This window comes from Aulonocara sp. 'chitande type north' Nkhata Bay, linkage group LG5 (assembly GCF_057382095.1).
Source record: "Aulonocara sp. 'chitande type north' Nkhata Bay isolate Kocher_YH1m ecotype deep benthic linkage group LG5, A_spYH_male_GT1.1, whole genome shotgun sequence".
NCBI classification, from domain to species: domain Eukaryota; kingdom Metazoa; phylum Chordata; class Actinopteri; order Cichliformes; family Cichlidae; genus Aulonocara; species Aulonocara sp. 'chitande type north' Nkhata Bay.
The window spans coordinates 22,165,536-22,182,661 of NC_141348.1; the positions used below are offsets into that span (position 1 = coordinate 22,165,536).

The 17,126-nt window shown below is 39.7% G+C and overlaps 1 protein-coding gene across 3 annotated transcripts; it reads right to left on the reverse strand.

Moving 5' to 3' along the window:
• Positions 1 to 351: 351 nt before the first annotated feature.
• On the reverse strand, positions 352 to 15,395 carry LOC147330520 (LIM domain and actin-binding protein 1-like). 3 transcript variants are annotated; one of them, XM_086292125.1, is made up of 10 exons: positions 15,281 to 15,395; positions 10,793 to 10,935; positions 9,619 to 9,664; positions 6,104 to 6,520; positions 4,446 to 4,500; positions 4,255 to 4,343; positions 3,277 to 3,352; positions 3,108 to 3,139; positions 2,867 to 2,997; positions 352 to 2,790 (listed from the first exon to the last, which is right to left on the reverse strand). In XM_086292125.1, the coding sequence occupies exons 2-10, from the start codon at positions 10,912 to 10,914 to the stop codon at positions 1,713 to 1,715; spliced, it is 2,046 nt and encodes a 681-aa protein (XP_086148251.1). In that variant the 5' UTR covers positions 10,915 to 10,935; positions 15,281 to 15,395; the 3' UTR covers positions 352 to 1,712. The 3 variants fall into 3 exon arrangements, with proteins under 3 accessions (XP_086148251.1, XP_086148250.1, XP_086148252.1); XM_086292124.1 differs by having other exon boundaries at positions 2,867 to 3,000; XM_086292126.1 differs by lacking the exons at positions 9,619 to 9,664; positions 10,793 to 10,935; positions 15,281 to 15,395 and adding an exon at positions 9,078 to 9,601 and having other exon boundaries at positions 2,867 to 3,000.
• Positions 15,396 to 17,126: the final 1,731 nt, after the last annotated feature.

Genomic DNA, 17,126 nt, shown 5'->3' on the forward strand with positions numbered 1-17,126 from the left:
CCTTTGGTTATATTTCTTTAAGAGTTCAAAATGTGTTAATTACATAAATAAAATGCAATTCTCTCTGTAGCACTTCATGGATTTAAGCAACACACCTTAGTTGTTCACACAAAGCATAAAGGTAAAAAAAAAAAAAAACCCTCAATATATACAGTGTTATCTTCATTTTAGATGTCAAAAAGTATTTGCGGCTCCCAGTGATTTCTTTTGCGTGGAAATCGCGTCCAAATGGCTCTTTGGGTGTTAAAGGTTGCTGACCCCTGGTCTAGATGAACCTTTGTGTTCCTGTGTAGTTTATACATTAAAAGAGTCCATTTTGCTCAAATCCTCCATTGAACGGACAGCTTAGACTGTGGTACCCAAGGTTTATTGTTCAATTTATTAAAAACATACATCCCACCAATATAAAATACAAAGAGTGAACATACAGTATAAACCGGATTACATTTGAGAAGAATGAAACAAACAAAAAAATCTGAAGGCCCCAAGGGTATGCAACTGAAAAGTTTCCTACCAGAAAAAGTTCTGTACTGTGACAATGGTGATTAATAATAAAAATATTCTAACATGTAACATCACAATCAAAAAGCTCTAAATAAATAACATATCAAAGCTTTTTCAGCTATGATTGAGACTAAGGGAAGCCTTTTCTGATGTATCACTGTATCGCTAATTGTACTTCTATCAAAGCAAAAATCCCCCAGCAGCATGGTGTTGGACTTCACTCACTTGTTTGTCTGTATACCTAAATATCTAGTTACTTTAACCAAGTAAAAGCAGCTGGCCTTGTGATAGTTGAATGTTCAGATGCACGCTAATCATAGTGAGATGTGGAGCCCTGCGTCAGGCTGGCAACCTGTCCAGGTGTACCCTGCCTCTCGCCCTATGGTAGCTGAGATAGGCTACAGCTAGCATAGTACGATTGATTGATTGATTGATTGATTGATTGAGAAAATTAAGTGATTTCAATATGCCTGACGCTTGCAGAGAGGGGAAAAAAAAAAAAAAATCAGAGTAATTACATAACAAAGGGACGGCTATTAGGGAGTACTGACACTAATGGACAGTATTTTCATCCTTGAGAGAAGACAAGGCTTTTGTTGTTGTATGGAGATAAGGTAAATTCTTAGCAAGCACATAATTGTTCAACTTCTGTTTAATTTTTTCTCTTTAATTTACTATTGAAATTAAATCAAAGTGTAAAACCTAAACTGTAATATCTGTGCTTTCTGACATCTTAGCAGTGCAGATATTTAGACTGTTTCTTGCACGTTGTGACTGTTTGGCTGCATGCAGTCTGGTACTCCCCGTAGTTAAAGAGTACTATTAAGTGCCACATAAATTATAATAGATTGTGGATACACCTCCTGCACATAATATGCTGCTCACGCTGCACATAATGACCACAGTCAATGATTCAATTTAACAGAGGCCAGCCTTCCAGTAATATCATCAGTCATAAACAAGATACATCAGATATGTTTAAACTATATAATGAAAATAAGTATGCGAAAATTTTGCATTTTTAAGTTATTAACTGTTAACATAAGGCAGTATTCAATATATAAATATGCATGAATGCGCATACTCTATTACACACTTTTGCATCACTATAAAATCTGGCAAAGCTAAAATTATAATCTACGTAGAAGCTGAGAATATGAAAAGGGGTTTTAAGGTGTAAGGAAGTGACAGTAAAATTGTAAGGTACTCTATGACTCAGTGTCCTCCTCCTCTTCATAACAGCGGTTCTTCTTGATTATATCCTCTGCACTCAGATCCTCTGCATCACTTCCTTCTTTGTCCTCTTCCCAGAAGCCCACATCCTGGGAGGTGCGGTTCTGGTTTGGCTTTGATGGTGGAGAAAGGTTGATTGGCATCTCAGGAGATAAGCTTCTCAAAGAGCCCTCATCCCCAGCCGCCTTGTCTCCTTTTGTATTTCTTTTTACTCCCTCATCTCTTTCTTTCTTTTTCTCAACCTGACTCGCCACGTCCCCCTCAGAGATGGTCTCTTTATCTTCACTTTGCATCTGAGACATCTTCTCTTTCTTTTTCTGCTTTTTCTCCTGCTGGACTTCTGGCTTATTTTCCTTGGTTGATTCTTCAGAAGATGTTTTTTCCTCAAAAGATGCTCTCCAATCCTGCAGAGATTTGAGATTACGACGAGGCTCGCGAGGGCCTGTGGGGTTTGTGGACTTGGGTTTGGCTGCTATTGTAAAAGGCCGAATCCGCTCCTTAAGAGAAGTGCTCCTCCTCAGGCTCTTCAATTCAGCACGCTCTGAGCTCTGGAAAGTTGAAGGCGCTTCATCATCTGGAGGCCACTTGGCTCTCCAGGGTCGGCTTGAACCAATGTCCTCTGTGACTGGACTAAAGGATTCTGTCTCGGTGTGCTGCTCACCCGTCCGGGGAGGCCAGTCGATCTTCAGTTTGCGTTTCTCAGTTGGCTTTTCTGACTGAGCTTTCTCATCAGAGATCACATTTGTCTGCTTGCGACTCTGCTTTTCCAGTAAGGCGGTCAGATCTGTAACCTTAACATGTGGAGACGTTTCCACATCTGGGACAGGCTGCATGTCTGAGGCACTCTCAGCTGGACGATTCACTGTTGCAGTTTTCTCTTCTTCTTTTTGCTTCACCGCTTCAACATCTTCATCTCCGTCAACTCGCGGCTCCCACATCTCCTTATGAGGCCGATGACCAAAGCCTTCATCATAGTTGCCTTTGGCTTTGAAGAGCTGGTTGAAATGGGCCTTGCAGTAGATGTTTCCATGCAGAGAAGCATAATTTGCAAGACTATAAAACAGACAGGAATATTTACATGAGAGGAGATTATGATATAGAAGTGGAAGCATCTGGTGTGAATGCTTACCTAAGCTTTGTGCTGCAATGAATACAGCGGAAGCAGCTTTTGTGGTAGACATGCTGATGGGCCACAAGTCTCTCCAGTGGATACACTTGCTTTGTACAAGCGATGCACGTCTCCTTCTCTGGTGGGCGAAACTTCTAAAAACATAAATAGTGTCAGCTTTATTGACAATTAACACTGGCTGATTTTTTTTTTTTTTAAGTTAATGATATGTGCATGTCTACTGTTCACTGTGATGACTCACCCGTGGTGATTTTGGTTGCTCCGTGCTGTCCCCTAAAACAGACAGAACATAAACGAGCTCAGTTGCTGCTCAATTATTAAGACTGGTAAAGCAGACTAGTAGCACAATATGCACAGTAAAAATGAAATTTGCACATGACTGTATTCTCCAAGTATCCTTTAAGACCAACCATTGCATTCAGGCACAGGCGTTACTTTCTCATTTTCAGATGCAGATGCTTTTGGAACAGACTGTGGGGCCGAAACCTGGAGGAAAAAGAGAGAAACATTGATTGTTATATAATAAACAATGAGATGTTCACCTGTTTCTGGTACAGAAAGGTAAACATCTCAGAGAAGCATGAGTTACAAAAGCAAGGTAGAACAAATGGTCTGTGCTGAATGATAAAATTCATTTTCTGTGTGGGAAAGATTAGTTGAGTTGCTGGCAATAACAGCACCTGGATGTATTTATGCATGTAAACATGGCCACGATGACCTGCTGAAGTACAAACTGAGCAGAGACTGGAGAAATGTTGCATGGTCTCTATTTCTGCTGCAGCATTCAGATGGTGGGGTAAACAACATAAAAGCATGGATCAAGCCTGCCTTGTATAAACAGCTCAGGCTGCTGGTGGTGGTGTAATGTTGTGGGGGATATTTTCTTGGGAAACCTTGGGCTCCTTAGTACTAAGGGAGCATCATTAAAACATCACAGCACCTGAGTAGTGTTACTAACAATGGCCATGCCTTTATAACCACAGTGTACCCATCTTCTGACGGCTGCAGTATAACACTCCATGTAACAAAACTCAATCTCAAACTGGTTTCTTGAACATGACAATGAGCTCATATATCCACACAGTTAATATCCATTAACTGTGTGATCCTGTCGCGCCAACATGGACCAAAAATCTCGGAGGAACTTTTCCAGCAGCTTGTTGTCACTAACAAATAATGCAGCTCTGAAAGCGAAAGGAGCTCGAACTCAGTACGGGTAAGATGTAACTAACATATGTAATGAATAATGTTGGACTTTGATTGTTGTTTTGATCACTTTGAATCATGTTCATTAAAATTCTCTTAAAATCTCCAAAATACGAGGTAATCTTTTAATTACTGGGATTTTCACTGTTTTTGTTGTGAACCTCTTTATTACATGAACTCACAGAATGTGTCTGTTCTTGTTTAGCAACAGCAAACTGGTACTTGGCCATCTTTTCCTTCAGAGATGATGATCGCCTCAGCACAGGGCGACCTGAAGCAGAAGAGAGGATCAAATTAAGTGCCTTGCCTGACGTTGTTTTGCATTAAACCCAAATCTTTCTGCATTTCATTAATGCTACTGATATTTGCTTACTGCTTGGCTGCTCCACGTCATCTGATGAAGTACTACGAAGTGCTTCTCTGCCACCCTGGAAGAATAAAACAACTGATGGGTTCCGAAGATCAGTTTATGAAGGTGAAGTTATGAACTTTTAAGCATAAATTTGTTTTCTGCTCCTCCCCTGCCTTTAATTGTGGCCTAAATCAGTTCATTTATCTTTTTATTCATAGCATTGTCACTGGCAAGTGATCAAAAGTCACACTGCCTGTAGGACTGGATCAAACCCAAACAAGCTGCAAGTTTTGAGCAGCAGATATTGAACTCAGCAGTAAAAAATGCACAAAATCAAGCTCATGTGCTTTTCAGGCATCCAGTGAATACCTGGCAGTAACCAGAGCGGTATCTGCAGAGACAGCCATGCAGCATGTGGTTAAAAAGAACCAAACACACGTTTGCACGTGGGCAAAGAACCAAAATTATTCCACTCTACTAAAGAGTGAGCTCTGTGCGTTGGTCTGCCAATATGCCTGTTTTACTCAAACAAATGAGAAAACCACACAGTTTCTCGCACCACCTATCCTTTACACACATGAGCTGGTTTGGACCAATTAAAATAGCCCATTTCTACAGACTGCTTCACTGGAACTTTGGAGTCCTGTTGTCTCGCAGACCGCCCCTGCCATGCAAATCAAACACCGACTAGAACATTAAAATATTGAAAGCTGCAGCCAGACAGGGGCAAAGGGTGCACTGCACTATATTTGATTATAAGGTTATATAACCATTTCAGTTATAAAGGCTCCAGTCTAATTTTTAAATGTTAGTAATGTAAATTTCACTTCTTCTTTACTAGCAGTGAAAAACACTACGACTTAGTTCATTTTATTTTATAGGTTGTTTCATGACTGCAGTACATGGTGTATACAGAGCTGCACAACAAAATACAATAAAAAAAATTAAATATGATTCCCAGGACTGGGAAAATCCCAGTAGAGCAGGGTACACACTGCAGCTAATAAAACGTGAGATAAAGACAACTGCTCCTCAGAAGGGATCCTGTGAGGAATGAGACGGCCCCAGGTCAGGAATGCTTCTGCATTCCTCTGTTACAGAAGATAAAGAGTGGCATACTTGTTGTTTTGGGCTGAATGAATGAAAGATAGAGATGAGTGGGTGGTGCTGAGGAGAACAAGGGTAAATTCACACGGACAAGCGCTCCTTCAGAAAACAGAAGAAACTGGGTAAAAATGGGTAATGCATTTAAAACAATCTAAATATGAAGGATGTTGAAAATCTGCAGAAACTACACTAAGCACTGAGTACTTCTGCACGTACAGGATGGTCACAGGTTTTTATCAATCATTAATATGTGACTCAGAGCTTCTTATCTCCGTTTATGAACTACGAGTCACTAGTATACTGTTGGACAGAGATTGTAGCAGCAAAGCAATTAGCATGTAAGATTGTTTTAAATGTACTAATTAACTATGGTCACAAAGGCAACATGGAGCTCACTACATGTGGGAAACATTGTGCCATCAGTCTTTTTTCTAATATTGCACAAGACTGGTCTGACTCAGCATTATGGTTACAATTATTTTACCCAAAAGTACAAAATCCTTACCCTCAGATCCTCATGTTGAAGATACAGTGACCACAGCTACAGGGATATCAAAAGCAAAATATTTTACCTTTTCTGTGGGCTTTTCTCCTTTCTCAAACTTCATCTTTAGGTTGTTCAAAGGCACTCTGGGCTTTTCATAAGAGGCACACGGGCTGGTTGGAACGTGCTGTTCAAGCTTTTCATTCATCATCTCTTCCTTCTCCAACCCTCTCTGGTCTTCAATCTCTGGAGCTGCTGAGGCCTGCTGAACACTATTGGCTGCGTGTTGACCTCCCTGATCTGTCAGTGGGCCAGGACTCTTTACCGGAGGCTCAGTAACGGAAGGAGGCCTGTTCAAGGTACGAGGCCTGTGGCGTGAGATGGGCTGGTGTGGAGGTGGAACCGAAGACGGCTTGTCCTGATCACCGGTTCCTCCTTGCTCCCAGCGCTTCTTCAGAACACTGAGGTTGCCAGATCGCGGGGCTACTGTTCCGCTCTCAAAAGACTGCAAGAAAGAAAAGAAAAGAAAATTTTATGTTGAGCATGTTATGCTTACCATAAAATCACTGTGTATAAGCTAAACTATACACGCATGCACTATTAGGACATACAGCTTTATCCACAGTCCCGTATAATGGAATATAGAAAATGCCTGAATCTGAACTTGGCTTCACCCAAGGATTAGGTGAACAGCTGTTCAAAGTTGGTCCAGGAAATAAATATTATGCTGTAGCTGCTGAATTTTAACAGCTGGCTCAAGATGGAGATATCTGAGAAAGATCCTTCAGTTGCATTCCTTTCCACATGACAATTTCTACCTTACCCGAAGACACTGACAGCAACTCTTTTCACTACTTATCTGCTGCCACCAGTGACAGGAAGACAGCAGCAAGCAGCATGGCACAATAATAGAAGGCATGAACTTCCTTAATTATGAAAGTGTTGGAAAAAAAGAGGATGTGAGAATGGTAAGATATCAACTTGTAACATGAACTTTTCTATCAAAGCTTCCTGTGTGAACATTTAAACAAGTTATGCTATTACTAAATTAAATTTAACTTAATTAAATCTCCTTGAATATAAGAAAGCAAAGTAGAGATTACAAGTGAATGAAAACCAAACCCAAAAAAAGAGCGCCAAAACCCCATCCACTACTAGACACCACTACCTCGGCCATAGTGAATAAAATGAATCTGGTACATCTGAAAAAGAGTTGAATTAACATTCGGACAGACAAAAGAAGAAATCTGTAAAAAAAAAAAAAAAAAAAGCAAGGACAAAATAACAAAAGGCACAATGACAGTCTTTGTCAGGCAAGACCACAAGGAATATAAATAACTGAAAAGTAGTGGAGCTGGCCCTTGATTTTCAAGCCAAAAGGAAGAAAGTAAACCTTGAATGCGATGAAATGGCCGAACGAGGTGTAACCACAACTAGACAGCAAAAGATGTGGGAGTCCTTTGATTGGTCCTCTACAGGTCACAGTGCAGACAGATAGTGGGAGGCAGAGCCCTCCCGGATGCTAGCAGCAAGACAAGATCTACTTGTAAGAGCTAGTCCAGCCCCTTTAACAGCAGGAAAGTGAAAGAGAGAGAGTCAGAATACCCAGGAAACCAGAGCAGGAAATGATTCAAACAGGGAAAAGTTAACTCTTTGTTAACTGTGACGACTTGGACAGCCTTTCAATCCCAAACGATTTATCAAGATAATGTGACTGAAAACCGTATCTATGGGATTTATGATACCAGCCAAATAATACAAGTCTTAGGACAAAGACAAAATTTAAAAACATGGACACAGCCATTCAAATAAATAGTTATTAGAAAACAGCAATGGTTGTACAAGAATTAATCGTCAACAAAGTCTTAGTAAAAAATGAAAATAGCTTAACAATGAATTGTGATGTTGTGGTGGAACATTTTTGTCATACTTTTCATATCATACTGGAGACTGTGTACATTTTTAGGAGTTTTGAGATTCATCGGTAGTACTCAGTGGAGACTTAATGGAAAATTCGTTTTGTTTTGTTTTTTTAGTTTTTTTTTGTTTTTGTTTTTTTAAACACAGGCAGTAATTATATACTGCTGAACAGGTTTTTTTTTTTTTTTTTAAATGTTACGCTTGACATGTAATAATTTACATCAGTCTGAACATTGACACCCTATTTATACTATATTTTGTGAACAGCTACACCATCAGATACCACAAAGACCCTTTTGACAGGCTTTGTTTGCAGATTCCCTGGTTGCAGGAGGAAAATACATGTTGGATAGATGATCCTGCCAAGCAATAATCCCCCTCACACAAAAAATTACAACATATAAAATATAATAATAAGTTGCTCTTATACTGAATTGTTACATCACATAAAAGGATAAAAACTGTGAGGAAAAAAATTGATTTCTCAGTTTCTTATTGTAACCATTTGTTGTTGAATCTGTGAATATTAACATAATATCACATCGTTTACTCTTTGCAGTTTAATCGTTTGGTCCCTCATAACTATGCAACAAAATTGTTATCAATTTTTAATGTAATTTATCTGACAGATTATTCATTTCCCCCTTCCCCCACCTCACACACACACACACACACACACACACACACACACACACACACACACACACACACACACACACACACACACACACACACAGAGACAGCCAGATGGCGTTTTTACGCTGCTCATTCAAACTTGTCTCAGACACACGTGGAGATGACTATTATCCTCTGATACTGTAACTAGACCTTTGTGGTACATGAGCTGTACACCTACCTCATAGACATACAAGTAAACCAGAATGATTCAGTCTAAAGCATGAGTTAGAGAAAACAGTGGTTAATCCAACTATTTACACTAGCAGTGTTTCATTACAGTTATGTTACAACAAAATAACACAGGGTAGTGTCTGTCTAATGCAGTCACATCATGTTTCTATGGGAGAGGAAGAAAGGCTGATGTCATCCTCATTACCAGTCATATCATTAAACACAGAAAAAAGAAGCTAACTACCCTTACTGGTAAACAATAACGATATTATACACAACCATGGCTACAATACCTCATATTTCTTCATGGTATTAGCTGGTGGGTTATTGGTTTAATCCCAGTCCAGGTTTTTGCCAGTCTTTCTGACAAGGCAGCTAACCTACAGTTGGAAACATTGCACGGGGATTACACTAAAGTAGGATTATGGGCTTGATAGCCTGCCCATCGCAACAAGTGGCCAATGAGATGTAAGCCAGGACAAGACATTTGGCCCAGACAGTGTGTTGGCATGGTGAGTGTGTGTGTTTGCATGTGCACTCTTCATACTGTAATTAGTTGAACACCATTACTAGGGGATGCTGAGCAAATGAAGCAAGACGTGCTGCATAGAAAAACATCATTTAATCATGCCGTTCATTATGACAGGATTATCAGAATGCTGTAAACAAGACGTGATGATCTTTATGTGAGAACTCTTTCTATTTTTTCATGTATTAAATTCAGGAACAGCTGCACAAAACTATTTAACTCATGGTAAAATAGAAATTACTCTAAACTGATGTCACTGGAAAATGAAATGTTGCTACTATCCATCTGTTCAGAGAAGTACTTACTCCTTTTTTCTTTTCTGCACTCAAATCTTCAGCAGCTTTCTGGTACCTGAGAGAGAAAGAAACAACACTGACATCTAGTGATTCAAAACAATAACAAGCAGATACACATAATTTTCTAAAAGGCCCATTTGTTCCTTCAAGAACCTTGAAAAAAATGTAAACTCAATAAGTGATAGACTTGAATTTAATTTAATGTTGTTTTTTTTTGTCTGATTTTGTTGTGTTTATATAAAGTTTTAATTTAGTTTATTTTATATTTTTATACCTTTAACAGAAAATATATAGTATTTTTTGTCATTTTTTAGCACTGTGTAACACAAACAATAAATCATAAAATATTAAGAGGTCTTATCCATACATCATCAACTAGTTGGTAAGTGCTTTAGATCACTGATCACTAGTCTTTAACTGCAAAAATGTTTAACATGTAATGCACGCCGCGACAATTAAAGTTTGACTTGAATAGTAGGGGCGATCGTGGCTCAAGAGGCTCTAAGAAATGTTTTCAGGACCTTGTTGAATCTAGGCCATGATGAATTAAGGCAGTTTTAAAAGCAAAATGGGTCTAAACCAATGCTAGCAAGGTATAACTTGCTAGCATTGGTTTAGACCCAATGCTAGCAAGGGGCGATCGTGGCTCAAGAGTTGGGAGTTCGCCTTGTAATCGGAAGGTTGCCGGTTTGCGCCCAAGCTCCGACAGTCTCGATTGTTGTGTCCTTGGGCAAGACACTTCACCCGTTGCCTACTGGTGGTGGTCAGAGGGCCCGGTGGCGCCAGTGTCCAGCAGCCCCAGGGTGGCTGTGGCTACAATGTAGCTTGCCATCACCAGTGTGTGAATGTGTGTGTGAATGGGTGGGTGACTGGATGTGTAAAGTGCTTTGGGGTCCTTAGGGACTAGTAAAGCGCTATACAAATACAGGCCATTTACCATTTAAAACTTAATTAAAACTCAAATATAAGTCATTTTAGTCCCAATTATTTTTGATGTATTACACACAAAATACTGAAATTGTGACTGAGATCAAGAGACCACAAGAGCAAATCACATGGGTCTGTAGTGGGCTGTCGTCTACGTGGATTCAGTTTTCAGTACATAAGTGTATATTTAAGCTTTTACTATTAGGGTCATTTTAAAAGTACAAGCAAATATTACTGACAACACAGTGTTACTCACTTGGAGAAGCGCTCTGCAATGGCATTGGTTTTCCCTCGGGTGGTGACCAGAGACAGCTCCTTCGCAGTGATACGCATGGACTGTGCCGCCCAGTTCCTTCGACTGAATGGATTACTTTCCATGTCGGCCAATTACCCAAATACCTAAAAGAAACAAAACACAAATACTCCTAATGTAAGAAATATGTATTAGAATACAGACTGCATTTCTTAGCTTCTGACACTAATACTCAAACAATTTCAGGCATCTCAACACTACAGTTCATGTATCTGTTTGACGCAATGGCAATATGGTCCCTTGTGCATATAGTTAAGGGATGTCTTTAGTGGGCAACTGACTATTCTGCTGCACTGATTTACTGATGTTTCTGTTGTCTCCTATTTTCTCCATCTTCGGGGAAAAGTCACAAATACAGGGAGTGCAGAATTATTAGGCAAATGAGTATTTTGTCCACATCATCCTCTTCATGCATGTTGTCTTACTCCAAGCTGTATAGGCTCGAAAGCCTACTACCAATTAAGCATATTAGGTGATGTGCATCTCTGTAATGACAAGGGGTGTGGTCTAATGACATCAACACCCTATATCAGGTGTGCATAATTATTAGGCAACGTCCTTTCCTTTGGCAAAATGGGTCAAAAGAAGGACTTGACAGGCTCAGAAAAGTCAAAAATAGTGAGATATCTTGCAGAGGGATGCAGCAGTCTCAAAATTGCAAAGCTTCTGAAGCGTGATCATCGAACAATCAAGCGTTTCATTCAAAATAGTCACCAGGGTCGCAAGAAGCGTGTGGAAAAACCAAGGCGCAAAATAACTGCCCGTGAACTGAGAAAAGTCAAGCGTGCAGCTGCCAAGATGCCACTTGCCACCAGTTTGGCCATATTTCAGAGCTGTAACATCACTGGAGTGCCCAAAAGCACAAGGTGTGCAATACTCAGAGACATGGCCAAGGTAAGAAAGGCTGAAAGACGACCACCACTGAACAAGACACACAAGCTGAAACGTCAAGACTGGGCCAAGAAATATCTCAAGACTGGTTTTTCTAAGGTTTTATGGACTGATGAAATGAGAGTGAGCCTTGATGGGCCAGATGGATGGGCCCGTGGCTGGATGGTAAAGGGCAGAGAGCTCCAGTCCGACTCAGACGCCAGCAAGGTGGAGGTGGAGTACTGGTTTGGGCTGGTATCATCAAAGATGAGCTTGTGGGGGCTTTTCGGGTTGAGGATGGAGTCAAGCTCAACTCCCAGTCCTACTGCCAGTTTCTGGAAGACACCTTCTTCAAGCAGTGGTACAGGAAGAAGTCTGCATCCTTCAAGAAAAACATGATTTTCATGCAGGACAATGCTCCATCACACGCGTCCAAGTACTCCACAGCGTGGCTGGCAAGAAAGGGTATAAAAGAAGAAAAACTAATGACATGGCCTCCTTGTTCACCTGATCTGAACCCCATTGAGAACCTGTGGTCCATCATCAAATGTGAGATTTACAAGGAGGGAAAACAGTACACCTCTCTGAACAGTGTCTGGGAGGCTGTGGTTGCTGCTGCACGCAATGTTGATGGTGAACAGATCAAAACACTGACAGAATCCATGGATGGCAGGCTTTTGAGTGTCCTTGCAAAGAAAGGTGGCTATATTGGTCGCTGATTTGTTTTTGTTTTGTTTTTGAATGTCAGAAATGTATATTTGTGAATGTGGAGATGTTATATTGGTTTCACTGGTAAAAATAAATAATTGTAATGGGTATATATTTGTTTTTTGTTAAGTAGCCTAATAATTATGCACAGTAATAGTCACCTGCACACACAGATATCCCCCTAAAATAGCTAAAACTAAAAACTACTTCCAAAAACATTCAGCTTTGATATTAATGAGTTTTTTGGGTTCATTGAGAACATGGTTGTTGTTCAATAATAAAATTATTCCTCAAAAATACAACTTGCCTAATAATTCTGCACTCCCTGTAAGAAAAAGTATATTTTTTTTTTTTAAACAGCAAGGCCAGTCCTCTAGTTGCCTCTATTAGACACTTGAATGAAGAATTCTTGCTTTTCATGGAAATAAAGTGACAGACTCCCTCTTCCAATCTGCATTTGCTATCAGTCCACCAAGTTATCTGACAGCAACACCACTTTCTTGGCATATGCAACCTCTTGAGAAGATTTATGCCAGAGTGAAACTTTGCACTCGAAATACATGTGCAGGCCTATGACATGCACTCTGACAGATATCTGTTCTTGCTCCTGACATACATACGACGGAGAACAAGCACATGAAGTGTGGGATGCAAACACACAAGTCAACATGTTCAAACTTGCTCTCCAGCTTGTGCCACTTGATTGCAAGACAGCAACACAAACTGATATCAGCAGAGCGTGAGCCCATTGTCCTTACAAAACCAACATTCATAAAAAGGTCCAACAACCACATTCCCGGCAAACAGAAATGTCTTCTTTGTCATGAATAATGTCCTGACAAACCCATGCTTTATTGGTACAGTTTTCCAAGTCAGCAAGGATGGATTAGCTGAATGTTAGCCCATGAAACCCTGGTTTAGTGCTCAGACAGTAGGTTGTAAAGCCATAAATTGGAAATCACTGCACAGTCAGTAATCATTTATCTTCCTAGCTGGACCTTTTCACTCAGGCGTCCCTATTACATCATAATCATAATTGGGACAAGCATAGTGTAAGGACTTTGGACTGAATTTCGCCATAGGACTGACTACATAGATTACATAGTCCAATACAACTGGTGCTCATGAAATCACTTTTGGATAAACGTGATTAAACATGACTGCACATATTACATATTTATAAGATGTATTTCTAGTCAGTTATATATAATTAATTTCATTTAGTCTGAGGTTAGTGTTAGAGTTTTTAGGAGAGACACAGATTAACAACAGAATAACTTTTTATGAGGTTCTTACATCTGAGAGGCTACTCATTACTGCTACAATGTTTAAACCTGGCAGGAAAGTCAGTTTATCAATTGATTAATTGTATATTTTGCTGTAGCCAGTTACTTCTTCATTCAAATTTGATAGCTGTGCTGAAAAATGTACTATTCATCCTTTTAAACTGCACATTCTTTTGCAGGTTATCCAGGGGCTGCAGTCCATACCTGCATGCACTGCGATTGAAAGGTAGGGACACACCCTAGACAAGCTACCAATCTGCCACAAGGATAATACAGGTCATTTCAGTTTAAAGTTGCCTATCCGCTCTTTTGCATATCCTTAAACACTACACGCCCGAAGAAACCAAAGAAAACACAAAGGACGTCTACGACTCAAAAACAAACACAAATCCCTACTATTAGAAAGAGAGATTTTCTACTTGTACGTGTTCATTCACTCATCGACAGGCAGCAAAAATTGTACACTAATACAAAGGAAAGAATGAAATGCTTCATAGGTATGCAAAACAAATGCTCAGAATTCTGACTTCCTGTTTAGCAACCTTATATGGAAACCTGAAAGGGGAAAAAATTGCATTTACTGTTTAAGCACTTAATAAAACATAATGCAAGTCAGTTTAATGGCTTTTTAGTATGACAACAAATAATCTAATCTTTCAAAAACTGTCACTCTCTCATCTCTGGATTATATTATTAACTCTTAGCTGTCGTTTTCCAACTGATCCACAATTCTGACAGTTACTATTTGTGTTACTTGTGCAGGTTTTCAACAGGAACATCGACTGAATCAGAGGTAACTTGGATAATACATCTTAAACAAAGCCTGAAAAGAACTGAAGCTAAGATTTGGTGTGTGCGCTGTGATAAAAATACAGAAATTAGAATCTTTATAAATTTATCAAAAACCCGTTTATATACTGACCTTTATCCCTTATTTAAAGTAAAGTTCTCCGTGACAACAAGTAACCACAACACGGTAACAACTAAGGAGGAGTCCGCATTGTTTGACACATTAATGAGCTATGATGCAACTATTCTTAAAACCAAAACCACAAAATCAGCTGTTCAGACGAAAATAACCGAGTCTAAAGTGAAGACTCAGCACAGAGGCGAGCAACAGACGCGACTTTAAGAACGGCAGCCCTGTTCAGGGGGCATCGCGTCTTTTTGAATTAAAAAAAAAAAAAAAACTTTCATTACAGGTGCAACAGTAAGATGGTGGTTATAACTGCGAGCTAATGTAGTTAGCCTATAGACCTGCACTTTAACAAAGATTTAAACGCTCAAAATTTTATTCAAAGTAAGTTTCACTTAAGTTTTACACGAAAGAGCTCAGTGACTACGCTTAAGAGTACAAGCTTAGCTGCTGGGCTGGTTTGGCATTTTCCCTGGAAGACAGCGAGGAGGAGGAAGAAGTATGTGCACGTGCTTGACAATAAAATTCTAAATCTCGACCTAAACAGTCACCGGCTGCCTCAGTGTTTTCAAAATAGGCGTTATTATTTTGATAGTAGCTACAACGTATATTAAACCCCGTTTTATGCTATTATTTTAGGTTTCGTCTTACCTGTGCGAACTTCCGTTGAGTCACTTCTTTTTTCTTTTTTTTTTGTGAAACCTGTGCGACACCTGACACTGCTGCCGCCACTGCGTCACCGCCCGGTGTGGCTCGAGCAGAAAGGTGCAGTGGAAGTACGCGAGACAAACGTCACGTGATTTTATGCACCAATGACCTTAGGTGTTAAATTACTCCTACCTGGTATGTTTGCGTTTGTGCTTGCTTGCAGGGTGAGCTGTTGTTCCCATCTAGAAATTCCAGAGAAAGACCGTTTCTGGCGACGGGAAAGCTCAGGGAAGAAAAACATGAAGGAAATAGGTTTGGGTGGTTTCTGTGCTTTGTCTTTTGACAGTTTTCAGCAACTGTTCCTCAACTTGCTAACATAATAGCTTGATTGTTAGTGTAGTACTAGTGTTATAAAATGCAATGTTTCATCCACAGAATGCAGTAAAATGCTTAAAATAGAAAAAACAGAAGTGAGACATACCATCAGTAATCAAGGCTCCAAAGTCAAACATAGCATTGTGCCAGCTCAACAACATTACTAAAGCCACTATTTAAGACCTGCCTGTGGAAAATAGCCTATTAAATGTAATGGGTGTCAAAACAGGTTGTGTCAGGGAAGGGACATTGAATGTTTGCATGATATTTGCCTTCTAAATAAGAGCAGCTGGATGAGCTACAAGAAAGGAAGATCACAGCTTTAATTTTTATTTTCCACCATTTTGCTCAAGTGTATGAGTCCTTGAGCAAAGTACTATCTGTTCTCTGTGCCAAGGCTGTTACGGGGAACTGAACTCCTCTCAAATGGGGCCAAGTGAAATATTTAAGTTAGTGGCGGTTTTTCAGTTGAATAATTTGTGTTCTCTACCAAAGAAATGCATATTTGCTCACTCTTCTACTAATGAGAGGAATTTTTAGTCAGTTTCGTTATCTAATGAGGATCTGTTGCTATTTTGAAAACATTTAAAAATAGATTGCTTGCAACTTAAAAGAAGTAACTGGTATCACATTTTCGTAGTGAAACTATTAGAATTATAATAACACACTTCAAAAAGGCTGAGACAGGAGCACACAAGCCTCTTTTCTTTTAAGAACATGGGGGACATATTTATTTAAGTTCTACTTGTTGTTGATTATGTTGTGTCTGTGTTTGGGTTATTTATATAAAGTTTTGATTATGTGTTTCTAAACTAAACATTCCCAGTTTAGCTTCACGATTTTTACAGTTTACTTGGTAGTTTGTTTGTTTTTTGTTTATTTGTTTGGTTAAGTCTCGGTCTCTCTGTTTGGTGTTGTCATCTTTTTGTTCCTGTTTTATTTTGTGTGCATGGTGTTTCCCATCTCCCTGATTTCCTCATGTGTCTGTTTAAAGTCTCAGTTTGTCTCTCTGTTGTATCATACTGTAATACTATTGCCATGCCCGGGCTGCATTTCTGTTTGTTTTACCTGGACTTTGTTTTCTGCTGGTGTCTTTGTTTACATGCTATGCCTAAATAAAAGGTCAGACATTTTTTGTTCCCTCAACTTATTTGACAGTCTGCATTTTGGGTCCTTTATCCACACAGGTCTGATTTGCAGACAGAATGCACCGTGCATCACACCACCGCAAGTGCCAACAATTGATACATGGGCATCAGAACTTGACCAGACAGCAGTGGAAGAATGTGGCCTGGTCTGATGAATCAAGTGCTCTTCAATCACATGGATGGCTGAGTGTGTGTGTATTGCTTGCAGTATGGGAAGAATCAAGCAGGTTCAGCCAGTGTAATGCTTTGGGCAATGCTGGGAAACCTTGGGTCCTGATGTTACTTCGACTCGTATACCTACCTAAGCATTACTATAGGCCTGCCTG

Bases quoted from the DNA above. Each gene is read 5' to 3' on its own strand.
- LOC147330520 (XM_086292124.1), bottom strand. From the start codon at position 10,914: ATGGAAAGTAATCCATTCAGTCGAAGGAACTGGGCGGCACAGTCCATG. The intron at 6,521-9,618 runs GTAAGTACTTCT...TCTTTCTTGCAG, and splicing joins GTGCAGAAAAGAAAAAAGGA to TCTTTTGAGAGCGGAACAGT. The intron at 3,001-3,107 runs GTGAGTCATCAC...TTATGTTTTTAG, and splicing joins AGCAACCAAAATCACCACGG to AAGTTTCGCCCACCAGAGAA.